Source organism: Sceloporus occidentalis, unplaced genomic scaffold, assembly GCF_023333645.1.
Source record: "Sceloporus occidentalis isolate IW3139 unplaced genomic scaffold, rSceOcc1.0.p SCAF_119, whole genome shotgun sequence".
NCBI lineage: Eukaryota > Metazoa > Chordata > Lepidosauria > Squamata > Phrynosomatidae > Sceloporus > Sceloporus occidentalis.
In genome coordinates, this window is record NW_028317099.1 from 1,956,630 (window position 1) to 1,977,494 (window position 20,865).

General features: G+C 43.1%; 1 protein-coding gene across 1 annotated transcript in view; it reads right to left on the bottom strand.

The window, feature by feature from the left end:
* LOC149282328 (apoptosis-inducing factor 1, mitochondrial-like) overlaps positions 1–20,865 on the bottom strand; it is a 124,413-nt gene that overhangs the window by 38,053 nt on the left and 65,495 nt on the right. The window contains exon 11 of the mRNA XM_089498362.1: positions 19,659–19,783. Coding sequence (XP_089354488.1) covers positions 19,659–19,783 — 125 coding nt within the window. The remainder of the gene's footprint in view (positions 1–19,658; positions 19,784–20,865) is intronic.

Below are 20,865 nucleotides of genomic sequence, written 5' to 3' on the forward strand. Positions count from 1 at the left end.
GCTCCGTGACAAGTATTTCAAGCAATTTCAACTTACGACAGAAAAATTCTGCCGGACAGGGAGGGACAGGACTTTATGCACACGATTAAACTTCAAGTCTCACTTGTTAGGATGACTGGTATCAAATTGAACAGACATTATCGGACATAAAGAACCTAGAGAATCTGTTGTGGATGCATACTAAAAGGGGTAAAAGCAACATTAAAAGGGGTAAAAGCAACATTGAAAGAGGCTGGATCTATGTGCTTAAAAAGTAACATCTTATGGTGGCTTTTGATCATTTTTTTTAAGCCCCCCCCCAGGACAGCCGGGCCCCTTGCCACTGTAATGGCTATACCCCCCTGATGGCAGCCATGTTAACAGATATCACTTAACTCCAAGCAGACTACATACAATAGATCCACAGAATTCACTGCCCGATGTAATGTATAGTGTAAAGTGAGTTTGGTATTGTGTCTAATTGTTTGCCAACGCAGTATTTTTCTGATACATAAAGCATGCTGATATATGGAGTGATTTACATTAATAATGGAGTGGTTATGAATTGACTTATGAAATGTCTACAAATGCTCAGTTTAGAAGATCCATGAAGTTGTGATAATAATGGCAAGTAAGAATGTAGATCAAGTGGCTGCTACTGAGACATGAATCACTTTTGGATCAAAAGCAATTAACAGATATGGGAAAGGCTGAACTTGATGGACGTGTGTCTTTTTCCAGATTAGTGTAAAAAAAAAAAACATTAAACAAAAAAAAATGTAAAAACATGGTTTTTTTTTAAAAAATAAAAAACTATGGTAACATGTAAAAATTCCCCACTGTCAACAAAAAAATAAAGTCCTACAATTCTATATCTTCATAAAAATTCCTACATGGAAAGAGTTAAAATATTGGCATTATAAATGCCCATAGGCTGCCTAGGTTTAAAAAATGTATGATTTGATGGGGTTTATTAAATTGGCCAGCTTCAAAGATGTCCCAAATATGGGACATGGGCACAGACTGACCAGATGTCTAAATGGTAAAAAAAACCACACCTCACAAAGGTGGCCTTTTACCTCCCAAATAAGCCAACAAACCCATGCATGTGGGGTATCACTGCACTCAGGAGATGTTACTGAACACATATTGGGGTGTTATTTGACATGGACATATATCAGGAGCGGTAAATTCATACCTGAAGTACATGCGTTGAAAAAAGAAAAATAAATTACTACCATAAAGTTTGACAAAGGCTAGTGGTAAAATTAGTGCATGGAAACGGTTAAAATACCTTGGGGTGTGTAGTTTTTAAAAATATATGGTTTGATGGGGTAAATTGCATTGGCCGGCTTCAAAGATACCCGAAATAGCACATGGGGCAGAATGACCAGATTTGGGGAAAAATTGGTTTTCAAATAGCAAAACGCTACTGGTACTTATTGCCCCATAACATGCAGAAAAAAGCAAAAACATTGGGTATTTCTAAACTCAGGACAAATAGTAGAAGGTTTTTTCATTAGTTTTTGCAGATGAGTAAAAGCGTTTTGTTTGGTTTTTTTTAAGTGAGAAAAGGTCATTCTTTTAACAAAAAATAACCATATTTTATAATTTTTTTTATAGTAAATTAGATATCATAAAAATAATGGTATCTAAAGAAAGCCCTGTTTCTCCTGAAAAAAACAATATATAATATGTGTGGGAGCACGAAATGAGAAAGAAGAAAATCACAGCTAAACAGCAACACTGACAAAATGTTAAAAGAGCCATTGTCCCAAAATGTACTACGAGTAAGAAACAGTCTTGTCATTAAATGCCCTATAGACGTACCGGGACGTCCAAAAAACGTCTATGGAAACCCCTATGGACGTCAGGGACACATCCCTGCCGCTGCACGGGAGACCAGGCTGTCGTTTCCCTGCAGGGGAAATCTTGTCCTCCGATGAGGCACAGACCCTGCGATCTCTATGCAGTCTGTGAGGACCTGCATAGAGATCACAGTGTGATCGGTGCAGGGGGATCGCGGGGAGGGGAGTGAGAAACCATGTCTCTCACTCCCCCTCCCGTCCTGAAACAGAAAAGCAGAAAAAAAAAGTTTATTCATTTAAAAAATAATAGTAAAAGAATAATTAAAATAATAATAAAAAAATAATAATGTGAGCTGTGATGTCATTGTGACATCACTGGCATGTTCAGGAGGTCCCTAAGAGGACATCTAACCATTTTTGTGTAAAAAAAATATATCTAAAATATACAAAAAAAAAAAAAAATTTTATATATTTTTTTAAAAAATATAAAAAAAGATAATAAAAAAAAAATATTAAAAAACATTACATCCCATTGCCCTAGCATAACATCTAGCCAGTATTACCCTCCTGCCCCGTTCACAACCCCAAAAACCCGTTAAGCATAGGCATAAAAATTATACAAAAAATGTACACCTTATAGTATGCTCCCTGGTGCTTAGGTATTTCTGAAATCAGGACACCTGATTTGATAAATTTGGAGGGGATTTTCCATCATATTACCTAATTTTGTGAGGATTCAGAGGGAAAATGTAAAAAAAAAATCATTTTTTTTTTTCTTCTAATTTTCTCTAGTTTTTACTAAATTTCTCATTCTAAATTTTCAGCTAATTATCCAACTATGGTATCAAAAGAAAGCTCTATCTCTCCTTGAAAAAACAATATATAGTTTACATGGGTACACTATTCACATGAAAAGAGAATAATCTCTGAACCGATATAGCGCAAAAATGGCAAAATTGCCCCAGGCTTTGAGGTACCAAAAACCCTTGGGATTGAAGGGGTTAAGGGATTAGAAAAAACGCTGTTTTATATATAAACAAAGCAGTGCATTGTAGGTAAAATAGTTCCAATGCATTATGGGAGTTAAAGTTCAACTGGAACTCATAATACCCTCATATAATAAATAGAATTACAAGTTTTTGGTGGATTAAATATCTCTAAAAAGCCAAGGCAATCCTTAGCATAAATCTAACAATAAAAAGAAACATAACAGGGGATATAAACAGAAAGGGAAATGCATGTATACATATAATTTAAAACATGAATCCATTGATTATAATGCATTAAGAATCAGCTAATTGTAATAAGAGCAGAAATAGTAATAAAAACAAAGTCATAGTACGATGAAAAGGTTAGGGGACCACATAAAAAATAGTAATATGGCCAAAAATAGTAAAATAATATTAATGCAAATTTTAATAAAATTCTTACCAAAATTATTACAGCCATTAAAGGAAGAGGTGCAAATCAAAATTAACATTTAACCCTTGTGGTGATAGTGTTTTTAGATTAAATATCCAAAGCATTTCGGTTTGCCCAAGCAATTTTGTTACATCACCGCCTCTAGTAGACAGTTTTTTAATGGCAGTAAATTTTAATACTTTAGGGTTTTGTTGGTGACTTAGGAAATGATTAGAAACACTATGTGTAGTAATACCTTTTTTAATATTTCGACAATGTTCCATAATTCTTATTTTTAAACACCTAGTTGTCATACCTACATACTGGAGGCCACATGGGCACTCCAGTATGTAAATTAAATTTTTTTGTATTGCATGTTATGCACTCTTGTATTTTATATTTTTTCTGATTAATATTTGATTTGAACATGTCTTGTCTTTTGTTTGTTTTTGCTGTGGACTTTGTAATTTGTAGACTGTCTGGACAAGTAGAAAGAGTTAGATGATCTACTAATTGATAAAGCAGCTAACATGTCATTGAAGGGGGAAGTTATAATCATGGGTGACTTTAATCTTCCTGGTGTCAACTGGAAAACCAAAGTAGCTGGTTGTCCACTGTGGCACTCCATAGAAGTTGTCAAAATAGCAAAAATAAAAAAAAATTAGCATTTAATAATTATAAAATAATAAAAAAGTGAGAATGATGGGCAGATCTATAAGATCGCCATTGTCAGTAAAAATAGAAATAAGACATTTTAGATACAGAGAAAAGGAACGTAAAGCAAGGATTACTTGGTTAAAAATAAAAGAAGGAAGGTATTTGTTAATCACTGTTAACAGGAATAGTCCTGGGAGACTGGAAGTTGGTGAATTTTTGTGCTCATTCACAAGAAAGGTAGTGGGGTGGAGTCAGACAACTATAGGCCCCTAAGTCTTACATAGGATTGTTGAACATCTAAAATCATGTGGATTTCAAGATCAGAAACAACATAGGTTTACTTCAGGGAGATTATGCCTAACTGAACTTATTGATTTTTTTTCATTCAGTGATTAATATTTTATTAGTGATATTGCAATTCTTCATGGTAAGGTGTCTTTTTGCTGTTAACACAAAGATTTGCAACAGGGTTGATGTTCTTGTTGGAAAAAGCAAAATGACAAATGGTTTAGGTAAATAAGTTTTCAGAGAAATTGCATCTCAGATTCCGAGCATTGCACGGTCTGTCCTTGGAATGAATTTAGGGCCGCAACAACTAAAAAAAAAAAAAAGTGTCACCAATCACGTGTCAATAGTGAAAGAAATCAAAAAGTATATAATATATATATAAAAAATATACTTCCCACAATAAACACTGCATCAACCCTCAGAACACTCCTCACAATGTTCACGAGACAAATACAGCGGAAAAACAGGGGCGCATGTGCTTATAGGGGGAAAAAAATGGGAAAAACAATAGTGTAATCCTGTAAGTTTAAAATTGGCATATAAGTGTATATATAGCTGCACTCACAAACGATAAGGATAAAAGAGGCTCGTCAGGAATATCTGTAAAAAACGTCTTTATTCTTCTATATGGTCTATGGATAAAACAAAAAGCAAAAAATAGCGCAGTATCCTCAGGTATGGCACATCAGTAAAACAGAATGCACTTACAGAATGGTTGGCATAACTGAAGTGTTATGCATAAGCGCTTGTGAGACAATACGAGGATAGGTACTCCCAGTCTAGCCAAGGAACAAAAAACAAATCTCTCAACGCGTTTCGCCCGGTGGGCTTCCTCAGGAGAATAGTTATTTGTGAGGTGAAAAATATCCGTAAACTCAAAATAAAAAAATCCACGAATTTTGAAGAAAGTCCATATGGAGCTGAGCTTGTAAAGAAACGTCTCTCCGCCGTTCGTTTAAAAACCCTCTGGGTGCATCCTTTACGTGTGACGTCATGACGCGCCTCCCGATCCTCCAATCATGGTAAACGCTGTCCAGCGTATTCCCTAAGATTCCCCGCCCCTTACTGAGCAGTGGAGGTTGTAAAACAAGCGTGTTTACGTTTCTTTCGGTGTGACAGAAGAGGCAGGGCGGGTTCAGAGGCGGAGGGGCGTCCCAACCGATCGTCCATCATTGAGGAAAGTCCCCTGGAGAGGACTGAAGGCAGGCCTGCTACCCGCAGATTATGGACCCTGCCTCCCTGCCCTGGCGAGTGGGACTGTTGTCCTCATCTGGGACCCAAACTCCCCAGTCATTGAGTGCACCCCAGTACTGGTTAGTGGGACAGGTGCCTCTTGCCAGCCCCCTGCATCCACAACTCTAAGAGTGACGGAGCTGTGCTCCCCGACTGAACTGGTTGCAGACCCGGTTGGGGTCCGGCCCCAGTTCAGTCTTCTTTTTAAAAGGGGAGATATGTGACAGAATGACCTGTCATACAGGGCTGCAAGGTACTCAAAGATGGCTCCAGCCTGGCTGCCAAACAGGCAGGAACTCCATTGTGTAAACTAATCCCATTAATAGGATGGCTGCCAGGGGGGAGATTCAGTAGCTAAAGGGGATTAAAGGTTGGGTTGTCTACATTGTACCTGTTTATTAGACTTGTGCATTCGTCTTCGGGCGAACATGAAAACGAGCACGAAGAGGCCGTTTTTTTGTTCGTTCCGAAGGAACGTAGAACAGAATACAGTGCCGGCAAACCGTAGGCGAAGACGAAGACTCACAATCACGAAGAATCGAAGATTCTTCGTGATCGTCTTCGTTTTTGCCGCGCAACCGCCAAAATTTCAAACAGGAGTGAGCTGATCCTCGTCTGTCCAATCAGCTCACTCTTGTGACGTAACGCTAAGGGTCTCGTCCAATGCCTGTGCTGCTGTTTTTTGAATTCTGAAGGCGCCTTTATAAGACCAGAGCTTGCCTGAGAGATCCATTCATTTTTCGCTGTGACTGCTTTGGCAACACTGCTGTGCTGCATCCGAGCGTTACAGAGAGAGATTGTTCTGTTCTGTGTGAGACTGGTAAGCCTTAGCCTGCCATTTCTCACTGTGTACTTCATCCTCACTTCAGTGCTACTTAATTAATATATTTAATAATAATAATTTGATTAATTTAATTTTTTTAAAATTAATTTGTCATCAACTTTAGTGTAAGTGCTGTTGAGTTGACAGTGCACCCAGTGCCTCAGTGGCACTGGGGTGCCCTTGCCCTGGGCTGGCACTAGTGCCTATTGCCTGTCCTGCTTAAATAAATTAAATAGAATTTATAAATTACAATTTAATAGAATCTATAATTTAATAGTTCATTATAATATTATATATATATATATATATATTTGTCAGTCATATATATATATATACTATAGTATACTAGTGTAGAGTGTACTGTAGACATTCATCTACTAGTGTCTAATTTAAAATCAGTAATATTAATTAATATAATTAATAATTGAATTCATTATAAAATTATATATATATTTGTCAGTTATAGTTAGTAATAGTATACTAGTGTAGAGTGTACTGTAGACATTCAGAACATCTACTAGTGTCTAATCTAAAATCAGTAATATCAATAATTCTCTAATTCTTTCTTATCTTAATAGTTAAGCTATAAATAAAAGTAATAATATTAATTACTACTAGCGTATAGTTCAGCTAATCTTATTAGTACTGGTGCTGCAGCTCTATAGTTTGTGCTTTGTTTTAGCAACAGTAAGAGACCAAGTCAATTTTTCTTAATTAATCTTTCATTTTATTTCATTTGTTTTGCTCACCTCAGTCCATCAGTGAAGTGAACTTGTTGGGCTAGTGAGTGCAGCCGCATAAGTGCTGTGTTTTTTTTTGATCAGCAAGCAGTGACGTTAACTGTTTTGCAAAGATTTTCTCATTTATTTTACATTTTATTTCAATTTTATTAAAAGTACCCTTAGTGTTTTGCTCACCTCAGTCCATCAGTGAAGTGAACTTGTTGGGCTAGTGAGTGCAGCAAGCAGTGAAGATAACTGTTTTGCTGTGACATTTTATTTTATTTCTAATTCTTTTCAAGAAAAATTGACTGTGACGAGCTGTACTAAGCAAAGCTTCAAGCTACTAGCTGTAGTACTAAAATAATTCTAATCTTCTTTAATCTTAATCTATAATATATTATAAATAATAATATTCTAATTCATAATCTATAATATAAGTAATTCTAATTCTAATTCATAATCTATATTCTTCTATCTATAATACATAATATATAAGTAAATTAGTTCTAATCTATTAATATTATATAACTTAATATTAATTAATAAATCATATACTGAATCTGATTTAACCTCACTTTAGCTTAGTGGGTTTGAGAGCGTCTGCCTAGAGGTAGACTTATAGTAAGGAAATATAGCTTTAGGCTAGCATAGTGGTAGGCTAAGCTCTTAGGCCCGTGTAAATTCAAATTAAAAATAAAATACTGCTAGTTATTAAATAGTTAATCTTGAGTTAATTTCAATAACTTTAGGATTTTGGCAGATTGCACACAGCACAGTGCAGTAGTGCATAGTTTTACTTTTTAAGCAGTAGCACTGAAGAGAACTTCCTCTAATTTTTTTGTCTTTAATTCGTTTTTCCTTTTTTTTATTTTTATTTTTTTATTTTTTTTTTTATAGTTTTTTAAACACTACACTACACTACACTACACTACACACACAACACAAAATTTGAAATGGATCCTCCTTTTGGGACTAAGGAGGGACAAGCTCCATCTACCACCACCAGCACCACCACCAGCACCACCACCAGCACCACCACAAGCTCTAAGATGCAGCCTTTGCGTCAGTCTAGTCGGCCAAGTAGGCCAAGCTCTCGCTTATCATTTGGGGAAGCATTGCTTGAAGGATCATCAAGTAAAGGAAAGGCACCAAAAGCAGGCAGTAGTAGTGCGGCTAGGCCCACAAGCTCTATGGTTTTTTACGGAAAGCCTAAAGCACCAGAAGCACGTTCAAAGTTAAAGGGTAGCACAAGTAGTACCAGCCCAGTGACTAAAAAGAAGTGCCTTTTGCCCCAAGCAGCATCTTCCCCATCCACCAGCAGCATGCAAAGTACCAAGCAGAGCCAAATTAGCAGCAAGACTCAGAGGGGTCCCAAACCAAAGCGATCTCATTCCTTTGTAGGGAAAACCACCACCACCACCACCCCCGCCTCTACCACCACTAGTGCTGCGCCTACTGTTCCCACTGGTACCGCCACGCCATGTCCTCCTAGTACCTCTAGCAAGCCACCAAGTCCTTACAAAATTTTTGTAAAGACAGTTAGAGAGAGGGCTACACATAGTGGAACTCCACCTAGCGAGGTAGCAGAGGAGCCTGAGACTGAGAGGCCAAGTGCAGAGTCTATTCTTCCTGCTCGCACTACTACTAGTCACGAGTCTCACGACGATATCAGTCTTAGCTCCAGCCTAGCAGGAATTCCATTCGATCTGGCTAATGAAGAGCTAGACTATGAGCCAGAGGAAGTAGAGGAGATGAGTGGTCAGGAATCAGATTCCTCAGGGAGCAGTGTCCAAATGACTAGTGCACAATTTTCCCCTGAGCCTCCACCTTCTCCGCTACGATCATCACCATCACCACCAGCAGCAGCAGCAGCAAAACCTAGCAAATCTAAAGCAATTAGCAGTCCCACTATGGCCAGTACTGTTACCACCAGTCCCACCACCACTAGTTCTGCCTCTGTTCATCCACCCCGAGCAGTAAGAGCAGCACCCAAGGCACACTCCAAGGCTATGCGCGCCCCAATTTGGGAGCACTTTGAAAATGTTGAAGAAGGGCGCTATGGAAAGTGCAAACATTGTGGGAAGCTAATAAGCAGAGGGAAAGTGTCTGGCCATTTTACCAGTGCTAGCATGAAGCATCACCTCAGCACTCAACACAACGCTGTGCTATTGGGGAAAGATGCAGAGGTAAAACTTAGTGCAGGCAGCATAGCTGGTGGCCGTGGAAAAACCCCAACAGCTTCTTCTTCTGAGCCAATAGCAGCAGCAGCAGCAGCAGCAACTAGTGCTGGCAGCCAGAGACCAAGGCAGGTTGGAGCACTGCATGCCCAGCCCACCCTGGAAGAATTTGGGGCATTCCACTCCAAGAGAACGATGCCCAAACAGCAGGCCAATAAAGTAACGCGACTTATTGGTCAGTTCATTGCTGTTGGAGGGGCATCCTTCTCCATGATTGAAGGGGAGCCTTTCAAACAATTGATGGCGGCTGTGGCTCCACAATACACAGTTCCGTCACGTTCCACTTTCAGCAGGAACATTGTCCCCTCGCTGTATCGGTCCTGTGTTGCAGCAGTGAAAGAGGAGCTTTCCAAGGCTGCTGGTCAGTGTGTTCATTTCACTACAGATTTGTGGAGTGCACCTAGCGCCCAGCATGCCTTTCTTTCTTTGACAGCACACTGGTGGCAGCCCGGTGTGTCTAAGGAAGTTGCTGCAGCAGGCTACCGATCATTCCTTCTCCATGCAGAAGTGATGGATGAAAAGCACACTTGCCAAAATATTCTGCATGCGATTAGGAAAATGTTTAGCCTTTGGGTGGGAGCAGAGGCGGGCACCAATGTTGAAGTTGGTTTTGTGGTAACTGACGGAGGTGCCAATATGGTGAAAGCGCTGCGAGATGGTCATATTGTTGGTGTGCGCTGTGCAGCCCACATCATCCATCTTGTAGTGAAGGCAGCAATGTCAGAAGGAACTAATGTGGCAGCAGTAGTTCTGTCCCGCTGCAGAAAGATCGCTGGGCACTTTCACCATAGTGTTAAGGCTAGCCAACTTTTGAGGGAAGAGCAAGAGAGGTCAGGTCTTCCCGTACACTGCCTACGTCAGGATGTCAGTACACGGTGGAACTCCACGTTAGACATGCTAGAGAGGATTTTGGAGCAGCAGAGGGCAATCCATAATCTTGCCTCAGAGCACAATATTGGGATTACCTCTCCATTGAATAGGGAGGATTGGACAGTGATCGCCCAGCTAGTGGCAGTCCTTAAACCATTCAGGGATGCCACAGAAAATTTAAGCTCAAACACTGCCAGTCTGGCCCAGGTAATCCCAGTGTTCTCCCATCTAGGCAGCAAGATGGATGTGTTCCTTGGAAACCGTGAGGCTGTTCAAGGTGGCACTCTACATCCTGACGTAGCAGCCATAGTCAGGAAGCTGAAGGATCTGCTAAAAGTACACCTTCGCAAGCGAATGGAAGAGAGTCCCGAAATGATGCTAGCGTGCCTTTGTGATCCAAGAATTAAGGGAAAGCTAGCTTTGAAATTCAATGTTCTCAGTAGCTACCGGGAGCAATTGGTCAACAAGGTGCGTGACTGGCAGCGTAAAATGGGAATGCTGTCCGAGGAGGGTGAGGTGCAGGAGGAGGAAGAGATGATGTGGTCTGCTACCCCTAGCAGCAGCATCAGCAGCAGTGCCACAAGCAGCACAACACAGCTGAGTGGAGCAGCTGCGTTTTGGGAAGAGGCACTTGGCAGTATAGTTGGACCATCTGACAGAGCTAGCAGCAGAAAGGAGAGTAGTGCTGCTGAAATGGTCAAACTTTACCTCTGTGAAGTTCCTTCTGCTCCTAATGTTGATCCTCTTAGCTACTGGGATGAAAAGAAGAGTGTGTGGCCTGCACTCTCATGGGTTGCGCAGCAGCTTCTATCATGTCCGCCAACCACTGTTCAAAGTGAGCGTGTGTTTTCTATGACTGGAAACATACTGAGTCCACAGCGCTCACGCATGGCACCTCATCTGATGGAGCAGATTGCCTTTCTTAAATTCAATCTGCCCAAATTGGGTTACCCAGCTCTTAGCTTGGAAAGTTAAATTTTTTCTCTCTAATGTTTAAGGTAGTTTCTCCCCCTGGTTGCACTTGCTGCGGTGTGGCAATGCCTGCTACCTCCGCTGGTGTAGCCAATTTACGCTAGGGCCTAGTGTCTGAGCTCTGTAAGTCCGCTCCCAAACGCCTAGGACTGACAGTCTTTGGATGCTTTGCCCTGGGGTGAAACAGGTGAGTGGGTCGTCAATTGCCCACTCATTCACCTTTTTCCGTTTCCAACGCTGCTGCTGGTGGTGGTGCCAGTATCTTTTGCCAGTTCGCTTCCTGGCTGAAATCATGCCTCAGATGTCCCTAATGGAAAGGGTAGTTTCTCCCCCCTGGTTGCACTTGCTGCGGTGTGGCAACGCCTGCTACCTCCGCCGGTGTAGCTAGCTTATGCTAGGGCCTTGTGTCTGAGTTCTGTAGGTCTGCTCCCAAACGCCAAGGACTGACAGTGCTTGGATGCTTTGCCCTGGGGTGAAACAGGTGAGCGGGTCGTCAGTTGCCCACTCATTCGCCTTTCCCAATTCTGCTGCTGCTGGTGGTGGTGCCAGTGTCTCTCTTCAATGCCAGTTCGCTTCCTGGCTAGTGTCATGCCTCGAATGTCCCTGATGGTAAGGGTAGTTTCTCCCCCCTGGTTGCACTTGCTGCGGTGTGGCAACGCCTGCTACCTCCGCCGGTGTAGCCAGCTTACGCTAGGGCCTTGTGTCTGAGTTCTGTAGGTCTGCTCCCAAACGCCAAGGACTGACAGTGCTTGGATGCTTTGCCCTGGGGTGAAACAGGTGAGCGGGTCGTCAATTGCCCACTCATTCGCCTTTCCCAATTCTGCTGCTGCTGGTGGTGGTGCCAGTGTCTCTCTTCAATGCCAGTTCGCTTCCTGGCTAGTGTCATGCCTCGAATGTCCCTGATGGTAAGGGTAGTTTCTCCCCCCTGGTTGCACTTGTTGCGGTGTGGCAACGCCTGCTACCTCCGCCGGTGTAGCCAGCTTACGCTAGGGCCTTGTGTCTGAGTTCTGGAAGTCCGCTCCCAAACGCCAAGGACTGACAGTTTTTGGATGCTTTGCCCTGGGGTGAAACAGGTGAGCGGGTCGTCAATTGCCCACTCATTCGCCTTTTCCAATGCTGCTGCTGCTGGTGGTGGTGCCAGTGTCTCTTCTCTGCCAGTTCGCTTCCTGGCTAGTGTCATGCCTCAAATGTCCCTTATGGTAAGGGCAGTTTCTCCCCCCTGGTTGCACTTGCTGCGGTGTGGCAACGCCTGCTACCTCCGCCAATGTAGCCAGCTTACGCTAGGGCCTTGTGTCTGAGCTCTGGAAGTCCGCTCCCAAACGCCAAGGACTGACAGTGTTTGGATGCTTTGCTCTGGGGTGAAACAGGTGAGTGGGTCGCCAATTGCCCACTCATTCGCCTTTCCCAATTCTGCTGCTGCTGCTGCTGGTGGTGGTGCCAGTGTCTCTTCGATGCCAGTTCGCTTCCTGGCTAGTGTCATGAATCAAATGTCCCTAATGGTAAGGGCAGTTTCTCCCCCCTGGTTGCACTTGCTGCGGTGTGGCAACGCCTGCTACCTCCGCCGGAGTGGCCAGCTTACGCTAGGGCCTTGTGTCTGAGCTCTGGAAGTCTGCTGCCAAACGTCTAAGACTGACAGTGTTTGGGTGCTTTGCCCTGGGGTGAAACAGGTGAGCGGGTCGCCAATTGCCCTCTCATTCGCCTTTCCAATTTTTCAATGCTGCTGGTGGTGGTGGTGGTGCCAGCATCTCTTCTCTGCCAGTTCGCTTCCTGGCTAGAGTCATGCCCAAAATGTCCCTAGTGGTAAGGGCAGTTTCTCCCCTCTGGCTGCGTCTGTTTGCGGTGCGGCAACGCCTGCTACCTCCGCCGGAGTGGCCAGCTTACGCTAGGGCCTTGTGTCTGAGCTCTGGAAGTCTGCTGCCAAACGTCTAAGACTGACAGTGTTTGGGTGCTTTGCCCTGGGGTGAAACAGGTGAGTGGGTCGCCAATTGCCCACTCATTCGCCTTTCCCATTTTTCAATGCTGCTGCTGGTGGTGGTGGTGGTGCCAGCATCTCTTCTCTGCCAGTTCGCTTCCTGGCTAGAGTCATGCCCAAAATGTCCCTAATTGTAAGGGCAGTTTCTCCCCCCTGGCTGCCTCTGTCTGCGGTGTGGCAACGCCTGCTACCTCCGCCGGAGTGGCCAGCTTACGCTAGGGCCTTGTGTCTGAGCTCTGGAAGTCTGCTGCCAAACGTCTAAGACTGACAGTGTTTGGGTGCTTTGCCCTGGGGTGAAACAGGTGAGTGGGTCGCCAATTGCCCACTCATTCGCCTTTTCAATGCTGCTGCTGGTGGTGGTGCCAGCATCTCTTCTCTGCCAGTTCGCTTCCTGGCTAGAGTCATGCCCAAAATGTCCCTAATGGTAAGGGCAGTTTCTCCCCCCTGGCTGCCTCTGTTTGCGGTGTGGCAACGCCTGCTACCTCCGCCGGAGTGGCCAGCTTACGCTAGGGCCTTGTGTCTGAGCTCTGGAAGTCTGCTGCCAAACGTCTAAGACTGACAGTGTTTGGGTGCTTTGCCCTGGGGTGAAACAGGTGAGCGGGTCGCCAATTGCCCACTCATTTGCCTTTCCCATTTCCTTTTCCATTTCATTATTTTCCTTCTGATACACAACCAACCAAACATAACACACACAATAACACATATAACACATATAACACACAGTGACATCACACATAACACACATACACACACACTTACAATGCACAAAACACAAGGACCTTTTCCTTGTTATTTGCCCTGGCCTTCACTCACTAATAGCATTACATTAACACTATAACTCACACTTCACCCTATAACATTTTTCCATCCACATACCTGCCAACAGACCCAACTTTTTCAGGGACAGTCCTGCTTTTTTCCAGTCCTGTCCCATCTAATTTAGCTAAACTAGGTATGCAAAATGCAAATACACATAGGTAGTTATAGCTCGGTAGGTAACGCTACTATAAACATTTAATAAATATAATCAAGTACTAAATAATAAATCTAACTTTAAAATACATTTAAATAAACCCCTATTTTTTTTTAAAGTAGGACCGTCTTAAATTTGAGAGGCAAAGGTTTAAAAGTAATTGCAGGAAATATTACTTTACTGAGAGGGTAGTGGAGGCCAATACAGTGAAAAAGTTTGCATGGAAGGGATAGGCATAAAGCTATATGTCGGGGGTGTCCAACGTGCGGCCTGCAAGCCAAAAGGGGCCTGCTGGACTTCGAGGTACTTCAAGATTTCCCGGTGGGCTGGCCAGTCCATGGGCTGGCAGACGTCATTCAAAGCAGCCGTCGTGCGGGGTAAGACGGCCCCCTAATGAAATTAAAGCGGCCGTCGTGCACACACCATGCCACCCAGTGGCAGCAGTGCCTCAGCTCACAGAAGAGTTCCTCCTGACAGGGAGAGGATCGTCACGGAGGACAGCAGGGAAAAAAACCCCGCAAAAATGTAAGTATTCAAAAAAATAAGGGTTATAGGAAAGTGGACCCATATTCAAGGGGTGGTTTCCCTTGGGACAAAAATATCAATGGGGGGGTGGGGGTAATACACATGGCAGTGGGGGCATCAATAGACAAGAGGTTGGTTGGGCATCACATTAGCCAATACAAAAAGGGTGGGGGCATCAATACACAAGGGAGGAGATTGGCTGGGACATCACATAAATCAATAGACAAGGGTGTGGGGGTATAAATGCACAAAGGGGGACAATACACAAGGTTGTGGGGGGGACACAATCAATACTAAAGGGGCCGGGCTGGGGCAGTTAATGCCTTGGTGTGTGTGTGTCTGGATGTCAGTGCCTGTCCTGATGTCTGTGTGTGTTTGGGTGTCGGCGTGACAGAGCCTGTCCTGCTGTGTGTGTTTGGGGGTCGGTGTGGCAAAGCCTGTCCTGGTGTGTGTGTTTGGGTGTCGGTATGGCAGAGCCTGTCCTGGTGCGTGTGTTTGGGGGTCTGTGTGGCAGAGCCTGTCCTGGTGTGTATTTGGTTGTCTGTTTCCTGGCACTTTACTTATTGCAGGAATAAATAGAACTATTTCATTTTTACTTATCCAGAGATAAAATGCCCTCCTGAATTTGTAGTTACTTCAGAGGACAAAACTTTCTTGGCCCAGAAATCAGTGAGAGGAAAAGTAAAGGTTTTGTGTTATTTACTGTTTCAATCTGCATATTTTATTAAAAAGGATTAGGGTCACTAAATTGTGGCTTCAGGCGTCCTGTGTATGATGACTTTTTTAGTGTACCGATTACTCCCAGTCCGATCACATAAGATTCTATGCTATATCATCTGCCGAGCACTGATGTCATCTTTATCCAGTATACATCAATGCCAATGAGTTAAGATTCTATTTTATTTTTTACCATAAAATGGCCACCAAAAATCCTCAGCACCAGGCCTGTGATGCTCTTAATCCGGTCCTGCCTCCAGTGTGTGTCGGCCATCTTAAATCCAGCTTGTAACCACAGTGTGCTCCAGAGCCTTGTGCAGTTTTATTTTAAATGGTTTGTGGACTTACTTTGTTTTACTGTTTAAGTAATTTAGTATTGATAGAATTACACATAAAAGATGATAAAAAAAAAAGTTTTCACCGCTTTGTTCGTTATCGCCAAATTAACCCTGCATTAATATGCATTATAAAGCTAAAAGGCCATATTTTATCTGAGTGAAAAATGAGTGCGGCCCATGCACACATACATTTCTGATGAAGTGGCCCACTGCATAAAAAAAAACTTGGACACACCTGCTACATAGTCTTAAGAGTCAGAATCACAATGACCAATTATAGTGTATGGGCTAACTTTACTAACAGCACCTCTCTGGAGTTAAATACAGCTGTAGACTGCTAAATGTATATATTGCTTTAAACATAAGAGCATCACAAGCATCCAATGATACAATTTAATTTTGGGAAGAAAGCTGTATCAAGTCTTGATTGTAAAATAAAGGTAAAGCCAACACTTGTATGTAGCTGATAGGGAATTGTGGTCATATGCAGGGTACAGAAATCTAAGAATTATACTGCTGAGAATGCCCCATTAATTATAGTAAGCAGTCTACGCATAAAGCAGTTTGTGCAATAAATATGACACCAATATGTATTATAAGCTATTATGATTTTTGAACAATGTCTCAATAGGTTTTGCTGTGCCAAGAGGAGCAAGTATTTTGGTAGTTTGAGAATTCTAGTGAAATATTATAAATGTGCAACCAGTATTAAGTATTATATATATGGTGTGTTATCTAGACTGTTGGGAATGCTTAAAAAACACGTAGATGCTCAATTACTAGATACAGTTACAGCTCCTCCATCTTCTTTCATCTCACATAGCCAAAATCCTAACTCAAAATCTTGCAGTTATGCTAGTTCCAGAGAGCATCTCTGGATACCCTGCCTCACCTCATTACTGGCAGACCCAAAAATTAGAATCATGGCCTGTTATGAGAGATCAGACATTCTGTGTATTGCCATCCTCGCTTGTTCAGGAAACGGCAACTTGAATAGCACGTCTTGCGTTCTATATCCTTATGCACCCCCCACTAGAGATGTAATTTTTTATCTTAATCACATCCTTGGTGGCGACTGACGACACCAACATTAACCCCTAAAATACCGCTATTGCGTCATACAAGATTGCGGTATTAAAAGGGTTAACACTGCATGATCGTTTTCAGGGAGCAACTATACAGCATGGAAGGATGAGGGCTGGACTGAAGAATCCTGGGCATTGTGCCTGAAGCTGTCTGTTACTTATCTGGTACATTATTTATCCCAAGTGGGTTAAACCACGACTTGCTACATCTTGTTATTAATGTATTTCCATCTTGGGACAATGGTATTTGGCCTACACTTCATTCCACTGATCAAGAAGTTACAGTTAATGTGCAAGAAGGTGCCGAATCACATTATACTCCAGCTGGAACTGTCCTTGGCGTTTTACTTTATTTCACTGCCCCTTAGCACTGAGCCTAACTCATAACTTTTTGTAGACCTGGTAATTGGTAAAATGGTACAAAAAAACTCATTCAACCCCTACAATGGCTAAACAATGGAAAGGACTACCTCTAATCATAGAGCAGCGAAAACAATGATATGCAACTCCATGACACCATTGTAAAATTTAGTTTTCCTGTCTAGTGATTCAACACACTAATGTGTTTACAGAGTAAAATAGCAGATATATTCACTTCTGTGACCTTTCAAAACATAGTGGGCTTTAGTTTATTCATCCTCTTTCAATCAAAACACAGTAGTACATTGTGGGTACAGACAGGGGAGTGCACAGCCCAGTCACAAGCCATGCGTCATAATTTCTATGTGGAGGATGTGTACTATTTGGCATCACTTTACACCAGGAGTGAAGAATATACTTAATAAAGAGTGTTGGATCTAACAGCTAGATAAATACAGGTGTCACTCAACCTCAAAAGTACAGAGAAGTGCAGACTGTGACGGCCCTGGGATAATAAGTGCCGTCCATAACAGTTATTATGACCATCCGGGGTTAAATACTGCCGTGTCTGACCAGTTACTGTTTGCATGATGTATTATATATCCATATGTGTGCTGTGTATTGTCCCTACTCCGTTCCCCTTCGCGTCCTACCTCATCTATGTATCACCTGCCCTACCCCCGGAATTCCGCTCTCATACCCCAGATACCCCCCCCATAGGGACGGGGGAAATCGCTGGAGGCGCTAGGGGGGGCCCTTCGACCGATCACATCGCTTTTTGGACCGGATGTCCCATGGACCCCGAGCTATCCATCGGCACCCCGGGATCGCCGCCGCTCCTTTGGGATCACCCCGACGACCAAAGTTATACAGCTATTGCGGGGCTCGGTGGCCTAATCGTGGCGCCGGACTGTCTGGGCAGGGCGGGTAGATGCGTGCCTGATTTATGACCTTTTAAATCACCTAACCTGTATATAAGCCTGTGTATTTCCCCAATAAAGTCTGTTACTTCCCTGGAACATTAGTTTCATCTAATGCTTCAGGGGCCCGCTGGATCACTAATTGTCCTTGTCAGCACTGACGGCACTGTACTCAGCTACGCCTCGGCGGGCTGCGGTGCTGTGAAGCTAGTGTCACTGGACCAGCTTGTGAGCCCTGTTCTGCTAGTATCGGCTAGCGCTAGAAGCGGTTAACCATTTCGATCCCGGCAGGAAGCATCGCAGAACCAACGGGCGTACCCAGCCGGTGTACAAGGTGTGGCCGTGACATTTAGCACACAAAGAGCCATTTAAATCTGCACTCTGAGTGGAAAAGCCCCCAACTGAATACATCAGATATTATAAATACTGATAGACAGCACACAAAACACATTAAAACGCCTCTCCTTTTATCTTATTTTCTTCTACAGAATGGAGAATATGTATTGGAACAGTGACAAAACAAGACAGACATGGCAGAAAAGTTACAATGCCAACACAACATCTTAGAAGCCACTCCTACTTGGATTCTTGGCTCCAGGTTTGTCAGCCCTAGAAACCAAAAAGTAATGGGGTAAAATGAGAAGGTGGAAGAAATAAAAAGATGTCATTATCTATGTGGGAGTAAAGTGGGGTGGAGGTTAAAGGAGAGTGGTTATTCAGATTCTGTTCATCTTTAGTCAGGAAATGCTACTGATTTCAAATGCCATATTTGCAAGAGAATTGCAATATGTAATTATTTGCCGCTCTCCTTTTTTTCCTGCTCTTTAGCAAAGCAATTTCCATATTTCTAAAAACACTGCTGAAGATGCTTTTGACGGGCACGACCTGTACCCCCGGCTGGGTACGCCCGTCGGTTCTCCGATGCTTCCTCCCGGGACCAAAATGGTCAAGCGCTACCAGCAGTAGACGATACTAGCGAGGTAGAGTTCAGAAACTGACCCGGTGTCCATGATGTAGTAGCACTGCAGCGCAGTGATTGTCCTGAAAAGGACAATGGGTGATATAGCGAGTCCCTGAAGCATTAGACGAGACTAATGTCCAGGGAAAGAACACACACTTTATTGGGGAAACACGGGCTTATATACAGGTTAGGTGAAAAAAAAGACCATGTCCACATCTTCCCCCCTGCCACAGTCTGGCACCACGCTTAGGCCACCGAGCCCAGCAATGTTCGTATAACTTTAGCCGTCATTCTCGGGGTGATCCCGAAGGAGTGGCGGCGATCCCGGGGTGCCGATGGATAGCTCGGTGTCCTGAGGGTATCCTGTCCAAAAAGTGACGCGATTGGCCGAAGGGACACCGAGTGGCAACAGTTCAAAGTTTCCCCGGGACAGACCGCAAGATAGCCGGCGTGCGTACGATAACCGTGCCGGCCGATCTCCGTTCTCTTGGCAGTCCCAGCGACCGGGAATCTACTGGAGGCTCCCTCTCCGAACCACCCCTTGTCTGTATCCCACCACCCGTAGGTTATCTCTATGAAAGAGCGCTGTGGTTGGGTTAATGGTGTCCGGGCTACAAGGGGTTAAAGTCGGCGGGCAGGGCATGTGGCATATGGACAGGGTAGGACGTGAGGGAGAACGACGCTCAAATAATAAACACCACATACATTGAGAAAATACAGAAATCGAGAAAATACGAATACAGACGGCACCTATTAACCCTGGGCAGTCACAATGCTCATTTGGTACTTCATCTCTTCAATATGCTTTGTTGCTCACCACTTTGTTCAGCTGCACTTCTGGGGGTGTCTTTCTCAGAGGCTCGGGAAAACACACCCACAGTTGGCAAGGAGCTGTCAACAATGCCAATAGCTTCATAACCAACCTCAGGACCAAGGTCACTCCTGGAAAACGTGCAAATAGAAGAACAAGAAGGTTTACTTGCAGAAACTTCCAGAAACTTGCAGCAAACACAAAAGAAAAAAACAAACAAACCAGGGGATAACATTAAAAACATGTTGACTAAACCTAGTGTGAGCGGCAGTTCAATTTATCCCTATTAACCAGTTAATGACCAATGACATGCCAGGGACGTCACGCAAAAACGCACAGAGCATTAAACAAGCTTAAATAGTGTTGCTGTAATGCCTCAATGTTGAGGCATTCAGCAACACCCACAACATCCGCCATACACCGTATTGCCTTCTAAACTTCAACGGTGTCGCTGAAATGCATCGATAGTGAGGCCTTCAGCGAACACCCACCCTAGAAAGCGCTATTACTCCGGAGAGCCACAGTTTTTTGTGTTAAGCTTACAATACTAGACCAAACTGGAGATTGGGTGAATACAATTTAAAATCAGAGTCCATCAAACAAGATCTATATAAAGAGGCTGAGCAGTGTATCCATCTAAAACGACAACAATATGGGCTGGGAGGTCCTTAAGCGTTCACTTAGAGGCCATTTGATTAAACTGGATGCTTTTCTTAGAAAACAAAGCGGAAGACCTATTTCAGATCTATATATTGACCTAGCAAAACTAGAACGTAAAAATAAACTGGATTAGGGCTACAACTAACGATAAATTTCATAATCTATTAGTTGGCCGATTATTTTTTCCATTAATCGGATAAAAAAATTAAAATTTTTAATTTATTTAAAATAATTTAATAAAGTAACGTAGCATGTTAAAAACAAATGGCAGAATAAAAAAACTTTGATAAAAATGCATTTCTTGTTTTTATTTCCCAACCTGCCCCCCAGTTATGCACATTTGAGCCCAGGCTTGCCACACTGCCCTCCCCACATATGCCTTATTTACCCCAGTGTGCCTTATACCCCCTGATATGTCACTCCGTCCTCCCCAGGTATGCCGTATACCCCCCTGATATGCCATAGTGCACTCATAGATTTGCAGACTCATTCACAGACACAATACTTTTATAAATAAATATAGGGTTAATATTCACTGCCCCCAGGATTTAGA